This window comes from Pristiophorus japonicus, chromosome 8 (assembly GCF_044704955.1).
Source record: "Pristiophorus japonicus isolate sPriJap1 chromosome 8, sPriJap1.hap1, whole genome shotgun sequence".
Classification (NCBI taxonomy): domain Eukaryota; kingdom Metazoa; phylum Chordata; class Chondrichthyes; family Pristiophoridae; genus Pristiophorus; species Pristiophorus japonicus.
The window spans coordinates 223,344,905-223,367,157 of NC_091984.1; the positions used below are offsets into that span (position 1 = coordinate 223,344,905).

The 22,253-nt window shown below is 45.2% G+C and overlaps 1 protein-coding gene across 1 annotated transcript in view; it reads right to left on the minus strand.

Moving 5' to 3' along the window:
• Positions 1–2,709: 2,709 nt before the first annotated feature.
• Positions 2,710–22,253, minus strand: part of ankrd13a (ankyrin repeat domain 13A) — a 44,734-nt gene continuing 25,190 nt past the window's right edge. Inside the window, exons 9-15 of the mRNA XM_070887977.1 lie at positions 20,880–20,944; positions 19,981–20,111; positions 13,011–13,168; positions 9,933–10,067; positions 7,681–7,850; positions 4,887–4,954; positions 2,710–4,051 (exon numbers count right to left, since the gene is read on the minus strand). Of these exons, the coding sequence (XP_070744078.1) occupies positions 3,862–4,051; positions 4,887–4,954; positions 7,681–7,850; positions 9,933–10,067; positions 13,011–13,168; positions 19,981–20,111; positions 20,880–20,944 (917 nt within the window). The 3' untranslated portion in view covers positions 2,710–3,861. The remainder of the gene's footprint in view (positions 4,052–4,886; positions 4,955–7,680; positions 7,851–9,932; positions 10,068–13,010; positions 13,169–19,980; positions 20,112–20,879; positions 20,945–22,253) is intronic.

Genomic DNA, 22,253 nt, shown 5'->3' on the forward strand with positions numbered 1-22,253 from the left:
CATTGTGTGGTTTCTGTCTTTAAACACTAGCCTTAGTGCTGCTGTGCTCCAGTGAAATACTTGTCAATTTAAATGTTTTACTCGTCCAAAAATTGTTTTGTAGAACTTCCTCTTGAAAGCATTTAGAAATTGTTATTTTTTTTTTAAATAGGGAAAAAATTGTAATCTAGTAACTTTTACACAAGTTTGGATTCATAGTTAACTTCTCCTTCTTTGAAGTGACCATTTTCTGAAATGGATATTCCCAAAATCATCTGCATATAAAAATGTACTCTGGGTGGAGGTATAATGTGGATAAATGTGAGGTTATCCACTTTGGTGGTAAAAACAGAGAGACAGACTATTATCTGAATGGTGACAGATTAGGAAAAGGGGAGGTGCAAAGAGACCTGGGTGTCATGGTACATCAGTCATTGAAGGTTGGCATGCAGGTGCAGCAGGCGGTTAAGAAAGCAAATGGCATGTTGGCCTTCATAGCAAGGGGATTTGAGTACAGGGGCAGGGAGGTGTTGCTACAGTTGTACAGGGCATTGGTGAGGCCACACCTGGAGTATTGTGTACAGTTTTGGTCTCCTAACCTGAGGAAGGACATTCTTGCTATTGAGGGAGTGCAGCGAAGGTTCACCAGACTGATTCCCGGGATGGCGGGACTGACCTATCAAGAAAGACTGGATCAACTGGGCTTGTATTCACTGGAGTTCAGAAGAATGAGAGGGGACCTCATAGAAACATATAAAATTCTGACGGGGTTTGACAGGTTAGATGCAGGAAGAATGTTCCCAATGTTGGGGAAGTCCAGAACCAGGGGTCACAGTCTAAGGATAAGGGGTAAGCCATTTAGGACCGAGATGCGGAGGAACTTCTTCACCCAGAGAGTGGTGAACCTGTGGAATTCTCTACCACAGAAAGTTGTTGAGGCCAATTCACTAAATATATTCAAAAAGGAGTTAGATGAGGTCCTTACTGCTAGAGGGATCAAGGGGTATGGCGAGAAAGCAGGAATGGGGTACTGAAGTTGAATGTTCAGCCATGAACTCATTGAATGGCGGTGCAGGCTAGAAGGGCCGAATGGCCTACTCCTGCACCTATTTTCTATGTTTCTATGTTTAATGTGAATCGCCAAGAGTGGCTCGATAGGACCATCGCTGATTGAGCTGCTGGGAGTCCTGAAGAATACAGCTGCCAAACTAGACCGGGCAGATGGTGAGGGAACCAACATGAGGAAGTAACCTGCTTGAGCTCATTCTCATTAATCCATCTATTGCAGGCACATCTGTCCACAATACCACTGGCAGAAGTGTCCATCGCATTGCGTTTGTGAAGACCAGGTTTTGTCTCCACCGTGAAGGAGTCCTCAATCATGCAGGGTGGCAGTACTACCGTGATAAGTAGGACAGATCTAACAAAACTGGACGTCCATGAGATAATGTAGGCCATCAGCCGCAGCAGAATTTTCTTCCAACACACGGGCAGATCCCTCACTTTGTGATCACCATCAACGCCAGACCAACTCTGGTTCAATGTGGAGTGTAGAAGAGCATATCAGCACCAAGCATATCTTAAAAATGAGATAGCAACAAGATGCAGTGCAATAACTCACCAAGGTTGCTTCAATGGCCTGCAACCTCCCTTCAAGAAAAAGAGCAGCAATGTGGGAACACCTCCTAGTCACGTGCCATACTGACTGGGACATATATTGACATTCCTTCAATGTGACTGGGTCAGAATCCTGGAATTTGCTACTTAACACCATTGTGGGAGTACCATCACCACAAGGACTGCAGCGGTTCAATGGCATTCTGGCCCTCATAGCGAAGGGATTTGAGTATAGGAGCAGGGAGGTCTTACTGCAGTTGTACAGGGCCTTGGTGAGACCACACCTTGAGTACTGTGTGCAGTTTTGGTCTCCTAATCTGAGGAAGGACATTCTTGCTATTGAGGGAGTGCAGCAAAGGTTCACCAGACTGATTCCCGGGATGGCAGGAATGACATATGAAGAAAGACTGGATCTACTAGGCTTATATTCACTGGAATTTATTAGAATGAGAGGGGATCTCATAGAAACAAATAAAATTCTGATGGGATTGGACAGGTTAGATGCAGGAAGAATGTTCCCGATGTTGGGGAAGTCCAGAACCAGGGGTTGCAGTCTAAGGATAAGGGGTAAGCCATTTAGGACCGAGATGAGGAGAAACTTCTTCACTCAGAAGTGTGAATCTGTGGAATTCTCTACCACAGAAAATTGTTGAGGCCAACTCGTTAGATATATTCAAAAGGGAGTTAGATGTGGCCCTTACGGCTAAAGGGATCAAGGGGTATGGAGAGAAAGCAGGAATGGGGAACTGAAGTTACATGATCAGCCATGATATTGAATGGTGGTGCAGGCTCGAAGGGCCGCATGGCCTACTTCTGCACCTGTTTTCTATGTTTCTAAGGGGAAGGCCCACCATCACCTGCTCAAAAGAAACTAGAGCTGGAACAATAAACGCAGTCTTACATATATGCTGGAGTTTTGATTGATTGCCTTTGTGGATCAGTGAGTATGTGGAACTTTCCATTAGGATATTAAAATCACAGAAGTATCAGTAAAGGAGGTAGTAATTTTAGTGAAATAAACCAGGGAGATCAAATATGGTCATAAGTAGTGAACTTCCTTGTTATGTTAAAAGCAGCCAACAATTTATTTTAAAAAAACTGAACAAAGGCAGGTTTAATTTTTTACTAATATAATTACATGATTCAGAAAAGGGTAAAAGCACACTTCTGCAATACTACAATCAGTGTAGTTTCATTTCAAAGTATAAGTTACACATTTTCACAAAGTTATCTGAAATGATTGGCATAGCTTTTTTTTATTCCTCCGCCCCCCCCACTTTATAAAAGAATAATAATTTCACATTACACCAGAATCAGAGCTATGTACGGCATGGGAGTGTGGGGCATTCACTTCCACAAAACCAGAACCTGGCAAGATCAAATGCAGCATCCATCATTATAATCTGCACATGGAGCTCTTGGGATTACCCAACAAAATCCTGCCCAATATCTTGCGAGTATAAACATGAAAGGTCCTAGAGTTGATCGTCGGTGGGGTTGTTAGCTTACTGGAGCTGGAGCTGGGGCGAGAATAATCAGCCAGGGTTTCTGCTCACTGTCCAGCAACCCCTGTTGGAAAGTGTGCATATGCAGAGATTGGGTGAGCACAGGATGAGATTGGCAATGGGACCCTCCCCCATGATCAAAATCATCTGCCAATATTATCTTCTCAAGCAACTAGGGATGGCCAATAAATGCGGTGATGCCTGCATCAGCCCCGATGAAGGGTTCAAGTTTAATGCAGCCTATATGCAATTCCGTATGGTCATGAGTGAAAGTATTTGCGTCGACATGTCTGATTGGAAATGTCAACACATGTATGTGTATTTTGTTGAAAGCTGTATGCTGTCTGCCTGCTGTTTGTTCCTGCACTGAAATAAACTTCGCAATCTGGCTGTCGTCTACAGCTCGCTAAGGTGAGCTCAGCAAGAAGACCATCATGTCAGAAGGAACACTGCATTTCTGTTCTGCAAACAAGACATGGATGATACTGTGTCTTCAACTGTAGGGGAGGGTGGGTGGGAGGTTAATTCCCAGGGCTGCAGAATGTTATATTGTTATATTCCCATCAGCACACTGCATCGTGGTGGAGGGAGGGAAGAAGAACTGTCAATACAATCTGATGGTCAGATGCAGATTGTTCAGTCAGATGACAAAAATATATATATATATACTTTTTTTTCAAGAAAACAGTCTTGGTTAATTTCAGTTGTAACAAATTAATAAAGTGCTGTGCACCCGTTTCCATTGGCCCACAAGGAGCCATCACTTCTCCTGGAGAGAAAGCTCCAATATCCGCTTCAGCGTTGCCTCCTCTTCTCTCTCTCTTTCCTCTTGCTCCTTAAGCTCTTTGGCAGAAAGCTCCATGGCAACTTGCAACTGCGTGCTGTAGCTGGAGTACCTGTCTGTGGAGTGAGAGCCATGGGAACCCGCTATAATGCTTTCATTAGTCGCCCTAGAAAAGTTGAATCCACAGGAAGGTGATGGGAACACATCAGGACTATTTCAGCGGAATAGTTCAAATAAAAGGGCATTTTTTCCTGGATCTGTTAGTAAGTGTACGGATCAGAAAGATCCCAATTTCAATCCCCAGTGTTTCTTGACTTAGGCTTGATCACCATCCAGTGATAATCCTATAAAGTACATGCATGCTGACACCAAACATGAACAGGATTCACCCTCTTCCCTAGTTAACTAGTTTATCATTACTAACTGCCTAGGCTCAAACCTGAAGAAAGGCTGCGTGTCTATTGAACAATTCCCCAGTATGAACTAGCAACCTTCAGGACAGGTTAACTACTACAACAACCACCACATTTCATTTATATAGCACCTTTAATGTAGTAAAAACACCCCAAGTTACTTCACAGGAGTGTTATCAGACAAGATTTGACACAATCACATAAGGAGATATTAGAATGAAACCTTCAAATATTAACCAAGGAAATCCTGTGAACCAGACTCCATATTCCCAGGAGGATGGAGAGAGAAAAATCAACTGTCCGAATAAAAGGTTAAAATAACTGGTTTAATAATTATATAAAATCGGATGCACAGTATTCTGGATCAATAAGCTGTGCCCAGACCTGGTGGCAATCTTTATCCCCTGTCTCTTTGCAAATTCCTGACTTTATCTCAGGTATTTCTCCACAGGGAAGGGGAGAAAAAAACCCTCACTCGCTTTCTGCTCTTTGCCCATTTCATACCAGCCAAGAATGGAGAAGAAAATAGAGAACACATTCTTTCTTTCCAAAAAGGAAAGACATTTTTGAAAAGTAATATTCCCTTACCTTTCACTATCTTGGTCCAAGTTCTGCTCCGACTGTGACGTCCTGATGGGAGGCATCTCCCATGCACCCTAAAACACAAAAGGTGTCACTTTTAATTGTTCCAAACTGCACAGTTATTTACATTTATCTTGTGAATTTTGTCAGGATTTCCATGCTGCAGAATGGAAAACTTGGTCACATCTTATGGGACAATTATACTGCAGCCTCTCCATTGCATGGTTAGCTTAGCCCAGTTAGTAACATCCCATCTGAGTCAAAGGTTAAAGCCCAACTACAAACTTTTACATATAATCTAGGCCAATACTTCAGTGCAGTATTTCGGATCCTACGATAAACTGAGTACTATCCATCTATTCAGATGGATGCAGATCCCTTGGCAGTACTGAAATGAAGAGCAGGGAGTTCACGTAGTGGCCTGGTCAACATTCTTCCTTCAATTACCATCACCAAAACAGATTATCTGCTCATTCATTCAGTTTGCCTGTGGGCAAATTGACTGCTGCATTTATCGAACTATGAATGCACGTCAAAAGCAATCCATTGATTGTAAAGCACTTAAGCTATCCTAAGGACATGAAAGGCAGCACATGAATACAGCAGACTTTGAATTTTTGGCAAATGCTGCAAGAACTTTTGGAAGAAAGTAGTTTTAAACTGCTTGGATTTCAGGTCAACTGCAACGCAAGTGGAACCGGTCTGAAGCAACAGTTTAAAGTATAAAAAAGGCAGAGCTCTGGGCCAGGTTTGATGCCCAGTCAATCTTTGGAATTCTCTACTCCAGAGGGCTGGGGCTGCTCACTCGTGTATTATATTCCAGACAGGGTATTTTGGACATCAAGGGAACAAAAGGATATGGGGATAGTGTGGGAAGGTGGAGTTGAGGTAGAAAGTGATCTTATTGAATGGCAGAGCAAGCTCGAAGGGCCTACTCCTGCATCTACTCTGTCAAGCCCTGTAAGAGTTTTGTATGTTTGAATGAGATCACCTCTCATTCTTCTAAACTCGAGAGACTATGGGCCCAACATTGCCCAAGCCATTTTTCGGCGCACTGACCTGAAGCGCGCCGACTTTGCGCGCTGGAAAGGGCGCCGGAAAAATGGGGCCCCATCCTGGCCGCTCTTCAGAGTCCCCGGAATCGTGGTGTGGCGTGCAGTCTGAAGGGGGGGGTGGAGCAACAGGCCAGCGCAGAAAGCACTGCCGGCACCAGCGCGCATGCTCACTGAAGGCTGCACGCATGCTCCTGCCCTCCTAGCACATCCTGTGGGCTGTGAGCAGGACCCGATGCTCGCAGCCCCTATCCCCAGCCGAAGGGACGCCCGATCTCGCCGCACCCTATCCCTGGCTGAGTAGCCTCCCGCACTGGCTGGCCAAAGTGGCATAAATGGTCAAAACTGCCGTAAGTGTCTGGAAACGCCCCCTTTTGAAAAAATAAACTGACCTAAAAAAAATTCGGACCTAACTGGCTTACTCTGGAGCAAATTTTTTGGGGAAAATGGCATTTTTTAAACTTACATCAGAAAAAACTTACTCCAAAAAAATGTATGCAAGTCATGGCCAAAATTGGGCCCCATAGGCCTACTCTACTCAATCTCTCCTCATAGGAAAATCCCCTCCCATCCCAGGAATCAGAGCTCAAAGGGCCTACTTCTGCTCCTATTTCTTATGTTGTTATGATGCCTAGCCTGTGGTGATCTCAGGCCAGATACAGTTGAACTCCCTTCTCTGATTCAAGATGATAAAAAAAAAATCCAGGGCCTCACTCCTGATTGCTCTCCAGGATCCTTACTGGAAATTGTTGTATGCGTGGACATAAGAACACAAGAAATAGGAGCAGGAGTAAGTCATTTGGCCCCTCGAGCATGCTCTGCCATTCAATGAGATCATGGCCGATCGTCTACCTGAACACCACTTGCCTGCACTATCCCCATATCCCTTGATATCAAAAAATCTATCGATCTCTGTCTTGAATATGCTCAACGACTGAGCTTCCACAGCCCTCTGGGGTAAAGAATTCCAAAGATTCATAACCCTCAGTGAAGAAATTTCTCCTCATCTCAATCCTAAATGGCCGACCCCTTATTCTGAAACTGTGACCCCTGGTTCTAGACTCCCCAGCCAGGGGAAACATCCTCCCTGCATCTACCCTGTCAAGTCCTGTAAGAATGTTGTATGTTTCAATTAGGTCACCTCATCTTATAAACTCTAGAGAATATAGGCCTAGTCTACTCAATCTCTCCTCATAGGAAACCCCCCCCCCCCCCCCCGCCCCCAATCCCAGGAATCAGTCTGGTGAACTTTCATTGCACTTCCTCTATGGAAAGTAGGTAAGGAGACCAAAACTGTACGCAATATTCCAGGTGCAGTCTCACCGGGGCCCTATATAATTACTGTAAGACTTCTTTACTCTTATACTCAAATCCTCTTGTAATAAAGGCCAACATACCATTTGCTCTCTTAATTGCTTGCTGTACCTGCATGTTAACTTTCAGAGATTTGTGTACAAGGTCACCCAGTCCCTCTGAACAGCAACATTTCCCAATCTCTCACCATTTAAAAAAGGTGAGGACAGATTAGGCTCAGCTCTGATGGGATTCCACAGTGGCAAAGCTGTCTAGCCTCACATACAAAGAGCTGATACTTGGATGGGTGCTATTAATTACTCGTGGAACTGTACTCTAGCAAGAGCCAACATCTTCAGCAGTACAGGGATGAAAATTGGGGGAATGAGGAGGAAAAGAAAGGCAGCGTCCCATTACAGGCCAAGCCACAATTTTCTGCTTGATTTCACACTCACTTCATCGCCATCAGGACGTGAATCCAGCAGGCTCTGCTGGAGCGCAATCTGGATCAGATGATCATTCTCATCTCCATCAGCTCCAAGCGCCATGTTCCTTCTGCTGCCGCCACGGATGTGGTAATTTTCTGGTATGGCGAAAACAGATGGGTCCACTTCAAACATAGAGTCTGAAGACAGTAGAAAAATAGTATAGATTAACTCCATAAGCTGCAACTCGGCATATTAAGCAGACGGGGTAAACACTGTATAGGCAACATTGCTAAATACACTAACAATGACACATTGCAGTTGAAAATTTTGTAATAATGGAGGCAGTGTCTACCCATGTAGTGAAAGTGCTCTATAACTTCACAGATAGTTTTGTAAAAATGGAGATATTGTTTGCCTGTACTTAAGAGTGTGAAATTGTTCTAGACGGACAACACTTTATGGAGCCAGTTTACCTTTGCTGAGCAGTACGGCTAAATTGATTGCATCAGTATGAAACTAACTCTCTCCCTACCTGTAATGTTTTCAGCAGGCTTTATCCATTCCTAGTAGGATTTGGCCTGCAGCACAAGTATCTGTACCTAGAATAGCAGTTATTGACAATCTCATACAGACCAGCCACCACAACTAGTGCCTGGAAATGTATTATGACACTGGTGCAGTAGGGGGTGCTCTTACCTTGCTGCACCTGACCTGGGCATTGGCAGACACAAGAGTCCCCGAAATGGAATATGTTTCATTCTCCAGCACCACTGTCTCTCACCTTGAGCATAAGATTCATCAAAATACTGGATCTGCAGAGGTGGCATGAGAGCACAAGAAAGAGAAAGAAATGGAATAATAAAAAGGCAAAGGAGAAAAAGAAAAGCGCGGAGCGAGAGAGAGAGAGAGAGAGAGAGAAGAAAGCAAGAGAGAAGAAAGCAAGAGAGAAGAACGAGAACGAGGAAAGACAAAGAAAGTATAGATAAAAGTCACAGAGCACATGCCTAGGAAAGACAAAGAGGGAGGTTGAATGCAAGAGAGAAATTGAGAGTGAAAGGAAGGATCGGGAGAGACAGATAAAGAAACAGAGAGCTAGTGCACAAGAGGGAGTGAGAGAAAAAGAGAGAGACACAGCCATACACAGAGCAAGAGGAAACGACAGGTAGACACACATACACACACACAGCAAGGAAAGAAAACAAAACAAATGGGAAACCAAAGCAGCAGTCCATGCACTGGGTGGCAGCTCCCTCCATTACATGTCTGAAATCCCAGTGATGAGCTTTTCCTAGCCCATGATTATTAACTGCAGTTAAATGCCAGGAATCAGAGAGAGTTTCACCATCAGCACTCTCGAGTGCTATTACCACCACCGATAAAGTCCAACTCCCTCGGTATAATCTTCCCAGAAAACAGTTAGTCTTGCTTCTACGCAAATTTTTCAGAGAACGGTAGAATTCTTTCCCTCCGCCCCCACTCACCATGAACTTTCCTTCTTCCTACTTTATTTTATTAAACCCTACCCATACAGGCAGGTTTAACTATGTCAGTACAAAGTGCTTTGCATGGAATTAGTTAGCCATATCAGGTTAATATTTGTGATGGTCTTTGGGGGCAACAGAAACTCCCAAATTTTCACAAGCCCCAAGCAAAAACCTAAAACGTTATGGGCTAGATTTTCAGTTTTCAAAAAAAAACAGTAGTTTTACGCCAAAATTACTGTTTTCGCTGTGCTACCGTTTTTAGGATAAACTTTCGGCCTTTACGTCGGTAAAATCAGCGTTGCACGAGGATTGACGACGCAAACCGCGAGTTTCGGCAACTTTAGTCTGGGACCGGTAGCGCTGCGAGAGAGGCCTTGCGCGGTGGGAGGGGGGGAAATCAAAAAATGCAAAAAACATTCAAAACACCCTTAACTACTAAATCGCTGATAAATAATTAAAAAATAAAAAGTTTAACTTACCTTTCTGCAGGTCTTCATACTTACCGCTGCTGCCAGGGCTGCGCCAACAGGTTTGACCGTGTCGGTATTCTGGGCGTGGCGTACGGTTCCCGAGAGAGCCGAAAGTGCGACGCAAACGCAATCTGCAATGTTGCACGTCAGCGCTCCTCTCCCCGGCGGTACGTGAAAGCGTCGCAGCAAAGAGGTCACCGAGGATCCTGCCGACCAGGTTTTTGACGCGAAAATACGGTTGCAAAAACGGCGAAAATCTAGGCCTATACATCGGAGTCAGAGTTAACACAGTTGCTTAGTAGGGTAATGCATGCAGTATACGAACCTCCATTAGATGCTGGCATTGCTAAGTTGCTCTGTGATCCCTGCTGTGCTTGTGGCATTGGTGCCTTGAGGGTGCTGCATGTATTCACATTTCCAAATGTAATTCTTGCATTCAAGACGTAGAAGAGTGGGATTTCTGGGACAGATGAAGATAGGATAATTTTGAACAAACAATTTAAACCAAACAGCACTACCTTGCTGATGGGTAAGCCAGGGTATTTCAGCTAAGACAGAACTGTTCAACGTCCATTTATACACACGTAATGTTACCAACTCAAACTCTGATGGCCCTGCAAACAACTGTAGGAACTTAGGCCGAGAAATCGGCTTCCTTAGCGCCTACCGTTATCACCTCCGGGGGTGATAACGGGGCACTAACCAGGTACCAACCAGGCGCGGCGATAACATCGGCTCCCGCCATATTCAGCAGGAGGTTTGCGGCGGCGTTTCATCCCGATTTCCTTCACTTGGAGATTGTGACGTCATTGCTGTGCATATCGCCCCAGACCCGAACTTGGGTTTCAACACCTGCAGCATTGTCGGGCGAAAACAACGGCAGCTGCAGGAGGTATCCATCGGGAGGCTGGGCACTTCGGGGGCGATGATTAAAGGCAAGTTGGCCGAGGCAAGTTCAAAAAAATGTAACTGCCCTCCTTTAGGTTTGTTGCCACTCTTCTTTGCCCGCGATCAATCGGCCCGGGACTCTGCTTCAGTGCTTCGGGCTGATCTGGCCGGATCGCGGCTGCTGTCGGGGACAAGCTACGTTTTTATTTTGCAGAGCCTGCAGCGATGACCCTTCCCTTTAAGGGAAGGAGCCTTCCAACATGGCAGTGCTGTACGGCCCATTGTGCAGCGCTGCTCAACTTACCGCCCCGCCTGCTGCCTCTTGCGCTCCAGGAAGGAAGTGGAACACCTGATTTAGTGCACCATTTCCTTCCTGGAGCGCTATCCCCTGAATATTTTAAAAGTAGAAAAAGGTTAGTCAATGGCTAATTTTTTCTACTTGTGAAAGTTAGTACCCCAAATGAGGCGCTCCCAAATTTCTTCCCCTTATTGACTGAACACATATAGTCAGAATGGATTTGTTCATGGAAGGTCATGTCTGACTTACTTGATTTCAAATTTTGAGGTAACAAGGAGGATTGATGAAGGTAGCGTGTTTGATGTAGTCTATATGGATTTTAGCAAGGCTTTTGATAAGGTCCCACATGGCTGACTAGTCACAAAAGTAAAAGCCCAAGGGTACAAAGGCAAAGAGGCAAGTAGGATCCAAAATTGGCTCAGAGGTAGGATGCAAAGGGTAATGGTCGATGGGTGTTTTTGTGACTGGAAAGCTGTTTCCAGTAGGGTTCCGCAATACTCAGTACTAGATCCCTTGCTTTTTGATATATATCAATGATTTAGACTTGAAAGTAGGGTGTCTGATTAAAAAGTTTGCAGATGATAGAAAAATTGGCCACATAGTTGATAATGAAGAAGAAAGCTGTAGACTGCAGAAAGATATCAATGAACTGTTCAGGTGGATAGAACAGTTAATTTCAATCCGGAGAAGTGTGAGGTAATGCATTTGGGGAGGGCTAATAAGGCAAGGGAATACACAATAAATGGTAGGACACTGAGAAGCGTAGAGGAACAGAGGGACCTTGGAGTGCATGTCCACAGATCCTTGAAGGTAGCAGGACAGGTAGATAAGGTGGTTAAGAAGGTATATGGGATACTTGCTTTTATTAGCCTGGACATAGAATAGAAGAGCAGGGAGGTTATGCTTGAACTGTATAGCACACTAGTTAGGCCACAGCTAGAGTACTGCATGCAGTTCTGGTCACCACATTACAGCAAAGATGTGATTGCACTGGAGAAAGTACAGAGGAGATTTACGAGGATGTTGCCTAGACTGGAGAATTTTAGCTATGAGGAAAGACTGGAGTTGTTTTCTTTGGAACAGAGGAGGCTGAGGGGAGACCTAATTGAGGTGTATAAAATTATGAAGTACCTAGATAGAGTGGATGGGAAGGACCTATTCCCCCTCAGCAGAGGGGTCAACAACCAGGGAGCATGGAGTTAAAATACATTGTAGGAGGTTTAGAGGAGATTTGAGGAGAAATGTTTTCACCCAGAGGGTGGTGGGGGTCTGAAACTCACTGCCTGAAAGGGTAGTAGAGGCAGAATCCCTCACCAGATTTAAAAAGTACTTGGATGTGCACTTGAAGCGCCGTAACCTACAGGGCTAGGGACCAAAAGCTGGAAAGTGAGATTAGGCTGAATAGTTCTTTGTCGGCCGGCACAGACACGATGAGCCAAATGGCTTGATTCTGTGCTGTAAATGTCTATGATTCTATGATTCGGAAAGTAAGAACTTGCAATTAGATAGTGCCTTTCAGGATCACGGGACACCCCAAAGTGTTTACAGCCAATTAGTTACATTTTGAAGTGTAGTCAGTGTTGTAATGTGCCAAATGCGGCAGCCAATTTGTGCACAGCAAGGTCCCATAAATAACAATTAAATAAATGACCAGGCCATCTATTTTTAGGTTAGTTGAGGAATAAACATTGGCCAGGATACTGGGAAAATTCCCCTGCTCTTCATCAAAATAGTACCATGGGCAGACTTGGAATCAGCTGGGTGTAAAAGATCCTCGGTTTAATGTCTCATCCGAAAGACAGAACCGCCGACAGTGCAGCACCCCCTCAGTACTGCACTGGAGTGTCAGCCTGGATTATGCGCTCAGGTCTCTGGAGTGGGGCTTGAACACATGACCTTGTGACTCAGGAGAGTGCTACCGCTGAGCCAAGGCCGACAGCCAGTTTCCTCTCTCGCGCCCCTCACCAATATTTTCTTCTTCTTTCTTGACTCTTGGTGAAGTACAGCTCTACAGTTGCCATAGCTTCCATGACCTCACCCAGGTGGGCAATGATTTATGTCCGAGCCTGTACAGTGAGCACTTGAATCTCATTTGACCGTGGAGGGCAAACCTGATCTTGTCCTCTCCAGATGTCGACACACGCGTACATCTCAGCAGAGGTTATTGGGTAGTGACGACAAAAAATAGTGGTAATTCAAATGTAGTGCGACTTTTACCGATTTTGACAGGAAATCCTGGTGGCAATTGCAATGTGATGAAGTCCCTGAGTTTTGCAAAGTGTGTGCTGCTCCTCGCCATCAGATCGATGATCGGAATCACCTGCTCCGCAAAGGACAGTGGGTAATCGTCGCAGAGCCACAGTGTCGCTTTAAATCTGCTTAGACCAGGGAGAAATACAATACACTGAATAGTGTGAAAAGCCCTGGAACTCACTTAAATGAATAGCTTGTATAGCTCCATTTACATATGAAAACGTCCCAGGAGCATCACTGGAGGTCAACTAGACAAAGGTTAGTGTAATGTATTTGCTTCATGGGTTCTTGGCTTCAAAATTCATAGCAACACATTGCTATTAAGAACGAGTTGGTTTATTAGCAAAGGTTTAACAATCACACTACACATTACTAGTTCATCCACTCGACTCACAACTGCATACCTCATCGTGAATCCCCCGAACCCAACTGGCTGGGGTTTTATTGAGTCTTGTGAACATCACATGACTGGCTGGCTAAGCTACTCCCAACTCAACAGCTCTACAACTATTTTGAGTTGTACCTGTATATCAAATATAGTACAACTGCCCCCTTATTAAAGGGATACTAAACCGACAAATAAACAAATTAAATTTTAGATCTTACGTGGTTCAAATTAAAATTTGGTTTCCGGGGGTGATGATGCACTCCAGTCCCTCCAGCGCCCATCTCTCACGGAAGGCGGCGAGCGTACCAGTGGACACTCAACAGCTCTACAACTATTTTGTTGTATACTTTAATTGTGTCCCCTGATTAAAGGGGGGGGGGGGGGGGGGGGTGGGGGTCACACTCCAAAACTTTTTCGGTTCCCCCTTGTTTTTTTTCCCCTGAGGGCACCAAAACACAAATTATACAAGTGTCCCCTGGCTAAAAGGGCGGGGGGGTACGACACTAAAACTGACAAACATAGGCAAATTAACCTTTAGACAAGTGGTTCAAATTAAAATTTGCTTGCCGGGGGTGATGATGCACTCCAGTTCCTCCGGTGCCCACCTCTTGCGGAAGACCGCGAGCGTACCGGTGGACAGTCAACAGCTCGACAAACCTGTGAGCATACTCACAGATGCTTACATTACAGTTAGAACCAAGCCAAAGAAAGGGATAATGGGAGGCGTGTGTAAAAGCTTGGTGAAATAGGTAGGTCTTAAAAGGAGGAGGCGGCAAAGAGATTTAACAAGAAATTCCAGAGCTCAGGGCCTAGATGGCTGAAGGCATGGCCACCAATGGTAAGGCAAAGGGTGTTGCGGATGCACAAGAGGTGCAGAAGGATCGTAGAGTTCTTGGAGGGTTGTAGGGCTGGAGGAGATTACAAAGATAGGGAGGGGCGAGGCCACGGTGGTATTTGAACACAAGCGTGAGAATTTTAAATCTGAGACGTTGGCAGATGTAGGTCAGCAAGAACAGTGGGTGGTGGGTGAGCAGGACTTGGTGTGGGTTAGGATATGGGCAGCAGAGTTTTGGATCAGCTTAGGTTTATGGAGGGTAGAAGATGGGAAGCTATCCAGGAGAGCACCAGCATAATTGAATCTGGAGGTAGCAAAAGCATGGCTGAAAGATTCAGCGCAAATGAGCTGAGGCAGAGGCAGAGACGGGCGATGTTACAGAGATGGAAGTCGGTGGTCTTTGTGGTGGAGAGGATACGGGGTCGGAAGCTCAACTCAGGGTCAGGATAAGTCTCCAAGTTTGCGACCAGTCTTGTTCAGCCTGAGATAGTGGCCGGGAAGGAGGATGGAATTGGTGGTGAAGGAACTCGAAGGATAGAAGTGCCCCTAATTCAGTCTCGCAAGAACAATTTCAATCCACAGTGTGCAGCAGTAAGGGTAGGACTTGGGAGTGGCAGTAAAGGGTGAGTAAGAGAAGATTGGAGAATGAGGAATAGGAAGAGGATCTCCGAATAGTTTGCATTCACATATATATGTATTTTTTTGTTTGAAGCTATCATTTTGAATGTAACTGGATATATCAATCTACTCTTCCCACAAGCAGTGTGCTGAGACCATGGATTGAACTTGGGACTCAGCTAGTCTTTATGAGGGAACTATGCTTGCACACATTTTCTACAGCAGTCTTGACATTGCAGAAATTACAAGAGCAGATATTCCTGAAAAGGAGTAACTTGAAAAAGAGAAGAAAAAAATAGGAAGCAAAGTCCAAGGGGAACAAGACCACTGCACCGTGATATAACAGTGCCACTGGTCAGTGACTTTCAAATCTGGGCCAGTAATTTTCTGTGTCTGGCCTGGGTCCTGGACAGTAACTCAGAAAAATGCATAGAATAAACAGGCTCCATTCAGAAGTAGGGCCTCCCCAGGAAATTAAAGAGGCTTCAGTAGAAAGAGTTTGGCAAATTGTACTTTTAAAATGGGAGAGGCGCATCCATGGGCCAATATAAAAGGCCCAACAGGCAGGGAGCAGCCAGCGGGATGTCGAGGAGGCAGCGCGGTGAGTCGGGAGGCCAGCTGGTACAGTTGCAGCAGGGAGAGAAGGCAAAAAAGTAGAAAGAAATCGAAGGGTGACGTCACAGCCAAGGGGGTAAGTGATTGGTGAGTAGTTTTTCTTTTTCTTTTCCTTTATCAGTAGATAACCTTTATCATTGTTGCCAAATTAAGTTAATCTAGGGGTTATGTCATGGCAGGAGAGCTCGGACACGTGTCATGCTCCTCCTGTGCTATGTGGGAACTCAGGGACACTTCCAGTATCCCGGACGACTACATGTGCGGGAAGTGTATCCTGCTGCAGCTCCTGACAGACCGCATTGCGACACTGCAGCTGCGGGTGGATTCACTCTGGAGCGCAATGCTGAGGATGCCGTGAATAGCACGTTTAGCAAGTTGGTCATACCACAGGTAAAGGTTACACAGAGAGATAGGGAATGGGTGACCAGCAGGAAGAGCAGTGGAAGGTAGGTAGTGCAGGTCGTCCCCCTCCAAAACAGATACACCACTTTGGGTACTGTTGGGGATGGATAACTCATCAGGGGAGGGCAGCAGCAGCCAAGTACATGACACCGTGGGTGGCTCTGCAGCACAGGAGGGCAGGAAAAAGAGTGGGAGAGCTATAGTGGTAGGGGATTCTATTGTAAGGGAAATAGATAGACGTTTCTGTGGCCGCAATCGAGACTCCAGAATGGTATGTTGGCTCCCTGGTGCAAGGGTCAAGGATGTCTCGGAGCGGCTGCAGGACATTTTGAAGGGGGAGGATGAACAGCCAGTTGTCGTGGTACATTATAGGTAAAAAACGGGATGAGGTCCTACAAGCTGAATTTAGGGAGCTAAGAGTTAAATTAAAAAGTAGGACCTCAAAAGGTAGTGATCTCAGGATTACTACCAGTGCCACGTGCTAGTCAGAGTAGGAATTGCAGGATAACTCAGATGAATACGTGGCTTGAGTGGTGCAGAAGGGAGGGATTCAAATTCCTGGGACATTGGAACCGGTTCTGGGGGAGGTGGGACCAGTACAAACCGGACGGTCTGCACCTGGGCAGGACCGGAACCAATGTCCTCAGGGGAGTGTTTGCTAGTGCTGTTGGGGAAGGGTTAAACTAATATGGCAGGGGGATAGGAACCTATGCAGGGAGACAGAGAGAAGTAGAATGGGGGCAGAAGCAAAAGATAGAAAGAAGAAAAGTCAAAATGGAGGGCAGTGAAACCCAAGGCAAAAATCAAAAAGGGCCACATTACAGCAAAATTCTAAAGGGGAAAAGTGTGTTAAAAAGACAAGCCTCTGTGCCTCAATGCAAGGAGTATTCGTAATAAGGTGGACGAATTAACTGCGCAGGCAGCAAGTAACGGATATGATATAATTGGCATCACGGAGACATGGCTCCAGAGTGGCCAAGGCTGCGAACTCAACATCCAGGGGTATTCAACATTCAGGAAGGATAGACAGAAAGAAGAAGGAGGTGGGGTAGCACTGCTGGTTAAAGAGGAAATTAACGCAATAGTAAGGAAGGACATTAGCTTGGGTGATGTGGAATCAGTATGGGTGGAGTTGCGGAATACCAAAGGGCAGAAAAAACTAGTGGGAATTGTGTACAGACCACCAAACAGTAGTAGTGAGGTTGGGGACAACATCAAACAAGAAATTAAGGATGCATGCAATAAAGGTACAGCAGTTATCATGGGCGACTTTAATCTACATATAGATTGGGCTAACCAAACTGGTAACAATATGGTGGAGGAGGATTTCCTGGAGTGCAATAGGGATGGTTTTCTAGACCAGTATGTCGAAGAACCAGCTAGAGGGCTGGCCATCCTGGACTGGGTGATGTGTAATGAGAAAGCTTCTTGTGCGAGGCCCCTTGGGGGAGAGTGACCATAATATGGTAGAATTCTTTATTAAGATGGAGAATGACACAGTTAATTCAGAGACTAGGGTCCGATAACTTCGATGGTATGAGACGTGAATTGGCTAGAATAGACTGGCGAATGATACTTAAAGGGTTGACGGTGGATAGGCAAACATTTAAAGATCACATGGATGAACTTCAACAATTGTACATCCCTGTCTGGAGTAAAAATAAAACGGGGAAGGTGGCTCAACCGTGGCTAACAAGGGAAATTTAGGTTAGTGTTAAATCCAAGGAAGAGGCATATAAATTGGCCAGAAAAAGCAGCAAACCTGAGGACTAGGAGAAATTTAGAATTGAGCAGAGGAGGACCAAGAGTTTAATTAGGAGGGGGAAAAGAGAGTATGATAGGAAGCTTGTTGTGAATATAAAAACTGACTGCAAAAGCTTCTATAGATATGTGAAGAGAAAAAGATTAGTGAAGACAAACGTAGGTCCCTTGCAGTCAGATTCAGGTGAATTTATAAATAGGGAACAAAGAAATGGCAGACCAGTTGAACAAATACTTTGGTTCTGTCTTCACAAAGGAAGACACAAATAACCTTCCGGAAATACTAGGGGACCGAGGGTTTAGAGAGGAGGAACTAAAGGAAATCCTTATTAGGCGAGAAATTGTGTTCGGGAAATTGATGGGATTGAAGGCCGATAAATCTCCAGGGCCTGATAGTCTGCATCTCAGAATACTTAAGGAAGTGGCCCGAGAAATAGTCGATGCATTGGTGATCATTTTCCAATAGTCCATCGACTCTGGATCAATTCCTATGGCCTGGAGGGTAGCTAATGTAACACCACTTTTTAAAAAAGGAGGGAGAGAGAAAAAAGCTAAAAGCTAAAGTTTGCCTGACATCAGTAGTGGGGAAATTGTTGGAATCAATTATTAAAGATGAAATAGCAGCGCATTTGGAAAGCAGTGACAGGATCAGTCCAAATCAGCATGGATTTATGAAAGGGAAATCATGCTTAACAAATCTTCTAGAATTTTTTGAGAATGTAACTAGTAGAGTGGACAAGGGAGAACCAGTGGATGTGGTGTATTTGGACTTTCAAAAGGCTTTTGACAAGGTCCCACACAGGAGATTGGTGTGCAAAATGAAAGCACCTAGTATTGGGGGTAATGTACTGACATGGATAGAGAACTAGTTGGCAGACAGGAAGCAGAGAGCCGGGATAAATGGGTCCTATTCAGAATGGCAGGCAGTGACTAGTGGGGTGCCGCAGGGTTCAGTGCTAGGACCCCAGCTATTTACAATATACATTAATGATTTAGATGAAGGAATTGAGTGTAATATCTCCAAGTTTGCAGATGACACTAAGTTGGGTGGCAGTGTGAGCTGTGAGGAGCATGTTCAGAGGCTGCAGGGTGACTTGGACATGTTAGATGAACGGGCAAATGCATGGCAGATGCAGCATAATGTGGATAAATGTGAGGTTATCCACTTTAGTAGCAAAAACACGAAGGCAGAATATTATCCGAATAGCGGCAGATTAGGAAAAGGAAAGGTGCAACGAGACCTGGGTGTCATGGTACATCAGTCATTGAAAGTTGGCATGCAGGTGGTGAAGAAGGCAAATGGTATGTTGGCCATCATAGCTAGGGGATTTGAGTATAGGAGCAGGGAGGTCTTACTGCAGTTGTACAGGGCCTTGGTGAGGCCTTACCTGGAATATTGTGTTCAGTTTTGGTCTCCTAATCTGAGGAAGAACGTTCTTGCTATTGAGGGAGTGCAGCGAAGATTCACCAGACTGATTCCCGGGTTGGTAGGACTGACTTATGAGGAGAGACTGGATCGACTGGGCCTGTATTCACTGGAGTTTAGAGGGATGAGAGGGGATCTCATAGAAACATATAAAATTCTGACAGAACTGGACAGGTTAGATGCAGAAAGAATGTTCCCGATGTTGGGGAAGTCCAGAACCAGGGGACACAGTCTAAGGATCAGGGGTAAGCCATTTAGGACTGAGATGAGGAGAAACCTCTTCACTCAGAGAGTTGTTAACAGCAGAGAGTTGCTGATGCCAGTTGATTGGATATATTCAAGAGGGAGTTAGATATGGCCCTTAGGCTAAAGGGATCAAGGGGTATGGAGAGAAAGCTGTAAAGGGGTACTGAGGTGAATGATTAGCCATGATCTTATTGAATGGTGGTACAGGCTCGAAGGGCCGAATGGCCTACTCCTGCACCTATTTTCTATGTTTCTATGTTTGTCCCAATGTTAGAATAAGGTGACAAGCTAATCTGTTTCAACATCGTTTGCATGGTCATGCCTTGCGTTTGTAAGCGACATTCTTTTGAAGCACTTGTCCATTCCTTCCCCATTGACAAACTTATTTTTCTTCACTTCTTTGGGCACTCTTCAATTCCTTCACCAATCCCATTCCCCAAATGCCTGACATGGCTATTTAACCAGGTGAGGGAAGCTGTCTGGCCCTCTAATTTTCACCCTCATCTCCAGCCTTCCGTTAGCACCTCTCCCAAAAGCCAGAGTAAAACATTATGGGCATGAACAGGCCAGTGACAGCAGACCATCTTGCAACTGCTTAATACGTCTTGCTCCAATATTGCATGGCTATTGCCAAGGATCCTACTTGCGTAATTTGATGCAGAGCTCCATGGGTCGACCAATGTCCCGGTCTCCAAGGTCAAACTCTGGATTGAAATATTCTTCTGGCATGATGGAGGTGGGATTGTTAATAGTTGCAGTTTCTGTGACAAGGTGCTACAAATGAGGAAAAAAGACAGCATGTAAGGCAGTGTCTCACAGGCAAACATTCAATCACATCACTCACCGCAACAAGGTGTGCAAACCAGAAGGTATGACTATATCTGGATACTTTTACCCTGAATTTTGATTGGTCATGCAATCAAACTGGTGGAATCACCATTCAATAGGGTATTGTATGTGGCCATGCTAGAGAAAGTCTAGAACTAGGAGTCGTAGTCTCAGGATAAGGGGTCCTAATCCTGAGACTACAACCCATGAGGAGAAATTTTATCACTCAGAGGATTGTGAATCTTTGGAATTCTCTACTCCAGAGAGCTGTGGATGCACAGACTGAGATCGATAGATTTTTGGGCACTAAGAGAATCAAGGGATATAGGAAGAGGGCGGGTGAGTGTTGATGTAGAAGATCAACCATGATCTTATTGAATGGCAGATCAAGCTTGAGGGTCTGTATGGCCTACTCCTGCTCCTATTTCTTCTGTTCTTATGTTGTGATCAAAAGAAAAGAGGCAATGAACTCAAAAAGATTTTATTCGAGAATTATGCTTCTCATGAGAAATTTCTGAATTCTATTGTCCATCTAGTGAGGGCTCAAAACCATGCCCTTCAGTTGTCTAATAATCAATTAGTGACTGTCCTCCTTCGGCCAGAAGATGTGGGGTTGGGGTGGGGAAGGGAGGAGGTAAAGAGCATTTCTTCGGTGTCATATTGGTTCCTAGCTATCTGGAAATGGAAATGGAGAAATGTTTCTCTGCAACTTACTCCGTTCTGTGGGGTGATGTGTTCCTCCACTTTTCCCAGCAGAGATTCAAGTAGATTTTTATCATCTGTAAAATAAACGAAGGAACATAGTAATGTTGGAAAAGTTGAGCTGTGTTTCAGAGGATTTAAATTGGAGAGAGGATGCTGCTCAGTGCTCAGATTGGTCTTCTGGAGTTGGGATTTAAGGTGCACGTTTGGAGTTAAGTAGTGAGAGCTTCACATTATATGTAGCCTGTGTTATACAACTGCAAATTTGCCGAGTCATGACATTATCTCATGGTCTAGGAATCAAGCAGTTCTCCATGCTTAGCCTGAAACCAGAGCAAAAGCCCTCAATATTTCTGAAACTCTCCCCTCAGTCATCTTCCCCTCCTACAATTTACAGGCTTTTAAATTCATGTTTGGCATCACCTCATTGCTACTCCTTTCCTACATTACAACAGTGACTACACTCCAAAAGTACCCCATTGACTATAAAGCGTTTGGAGATATCCTGTGTCGTGAAAGGTGTACAAAGGTGGGTGAGTGTCTAGTGGAAGTGGGCACCTTTATTCCCGGGGTGAACATTATCATCATGCATTTTCTTCCACTTTAGATGCCGGGGCCATTGGATGGTCTTTCGGTGGCCCGGCGGAAATCGGCGCGGTCCCGGCCTGTAAGACCATCAGTAGGCCAGGGCCACTGAAGAGAGCAGAGTGCAGCGGCATGCCACTGCAGGGAGCAATGCGTGCTGCTGCAGGAGGGTGACGGCTGTGAAGCCAGGTCACTGATTGCAGTGCGGGCAGGCACAGCAGGAGGAGCGAAGGAGCGGCAGGAATTTGAAGAGGGAAGTGAACGGGGCCCAGGAGAGGTGCGAGTTTGGGGCTCAGAAGAGGCGAGGGCCCAGGGGCAGCATGGGCCAGCCCTTACTGCGATATGTGTGCATGCTAGGTCCGTGAAGCAGAGCTGGTCTAGAGTCGTCTTGGATAATCCTTGCCACTGGACCAAGACCTAGCTCTGTCAAGTCCGTGTGGTGGCTGGTGTGCAACGGCCACCACACATTAAAAAAATCCACGCACAGACATCTTCCACCCTTCAAGATGTAGTTCAGGATCTGGAATATTAGGCCCTTCATTGAAACACCTGTGAATTCATCCCTTTTTGGCATAGAAGCAAGTCATCCTCGCTTCGAGAGACTGCCTATGAGATATAAATCGAAGTATTTCTTTATTTCTTTCTCTCAGTTGTGCTCTACACTACGGCTCTGGTCCTTGTGCCATCATCATAGGCAGTCTCTCGGAATCGAGGAAGACTTGCTTCCACGCCACTCTTAAAATGGGTCCTTAGGTGGCTGAACAATCCAATATGAGAACCACAGTCCCGGTCACAGATGGG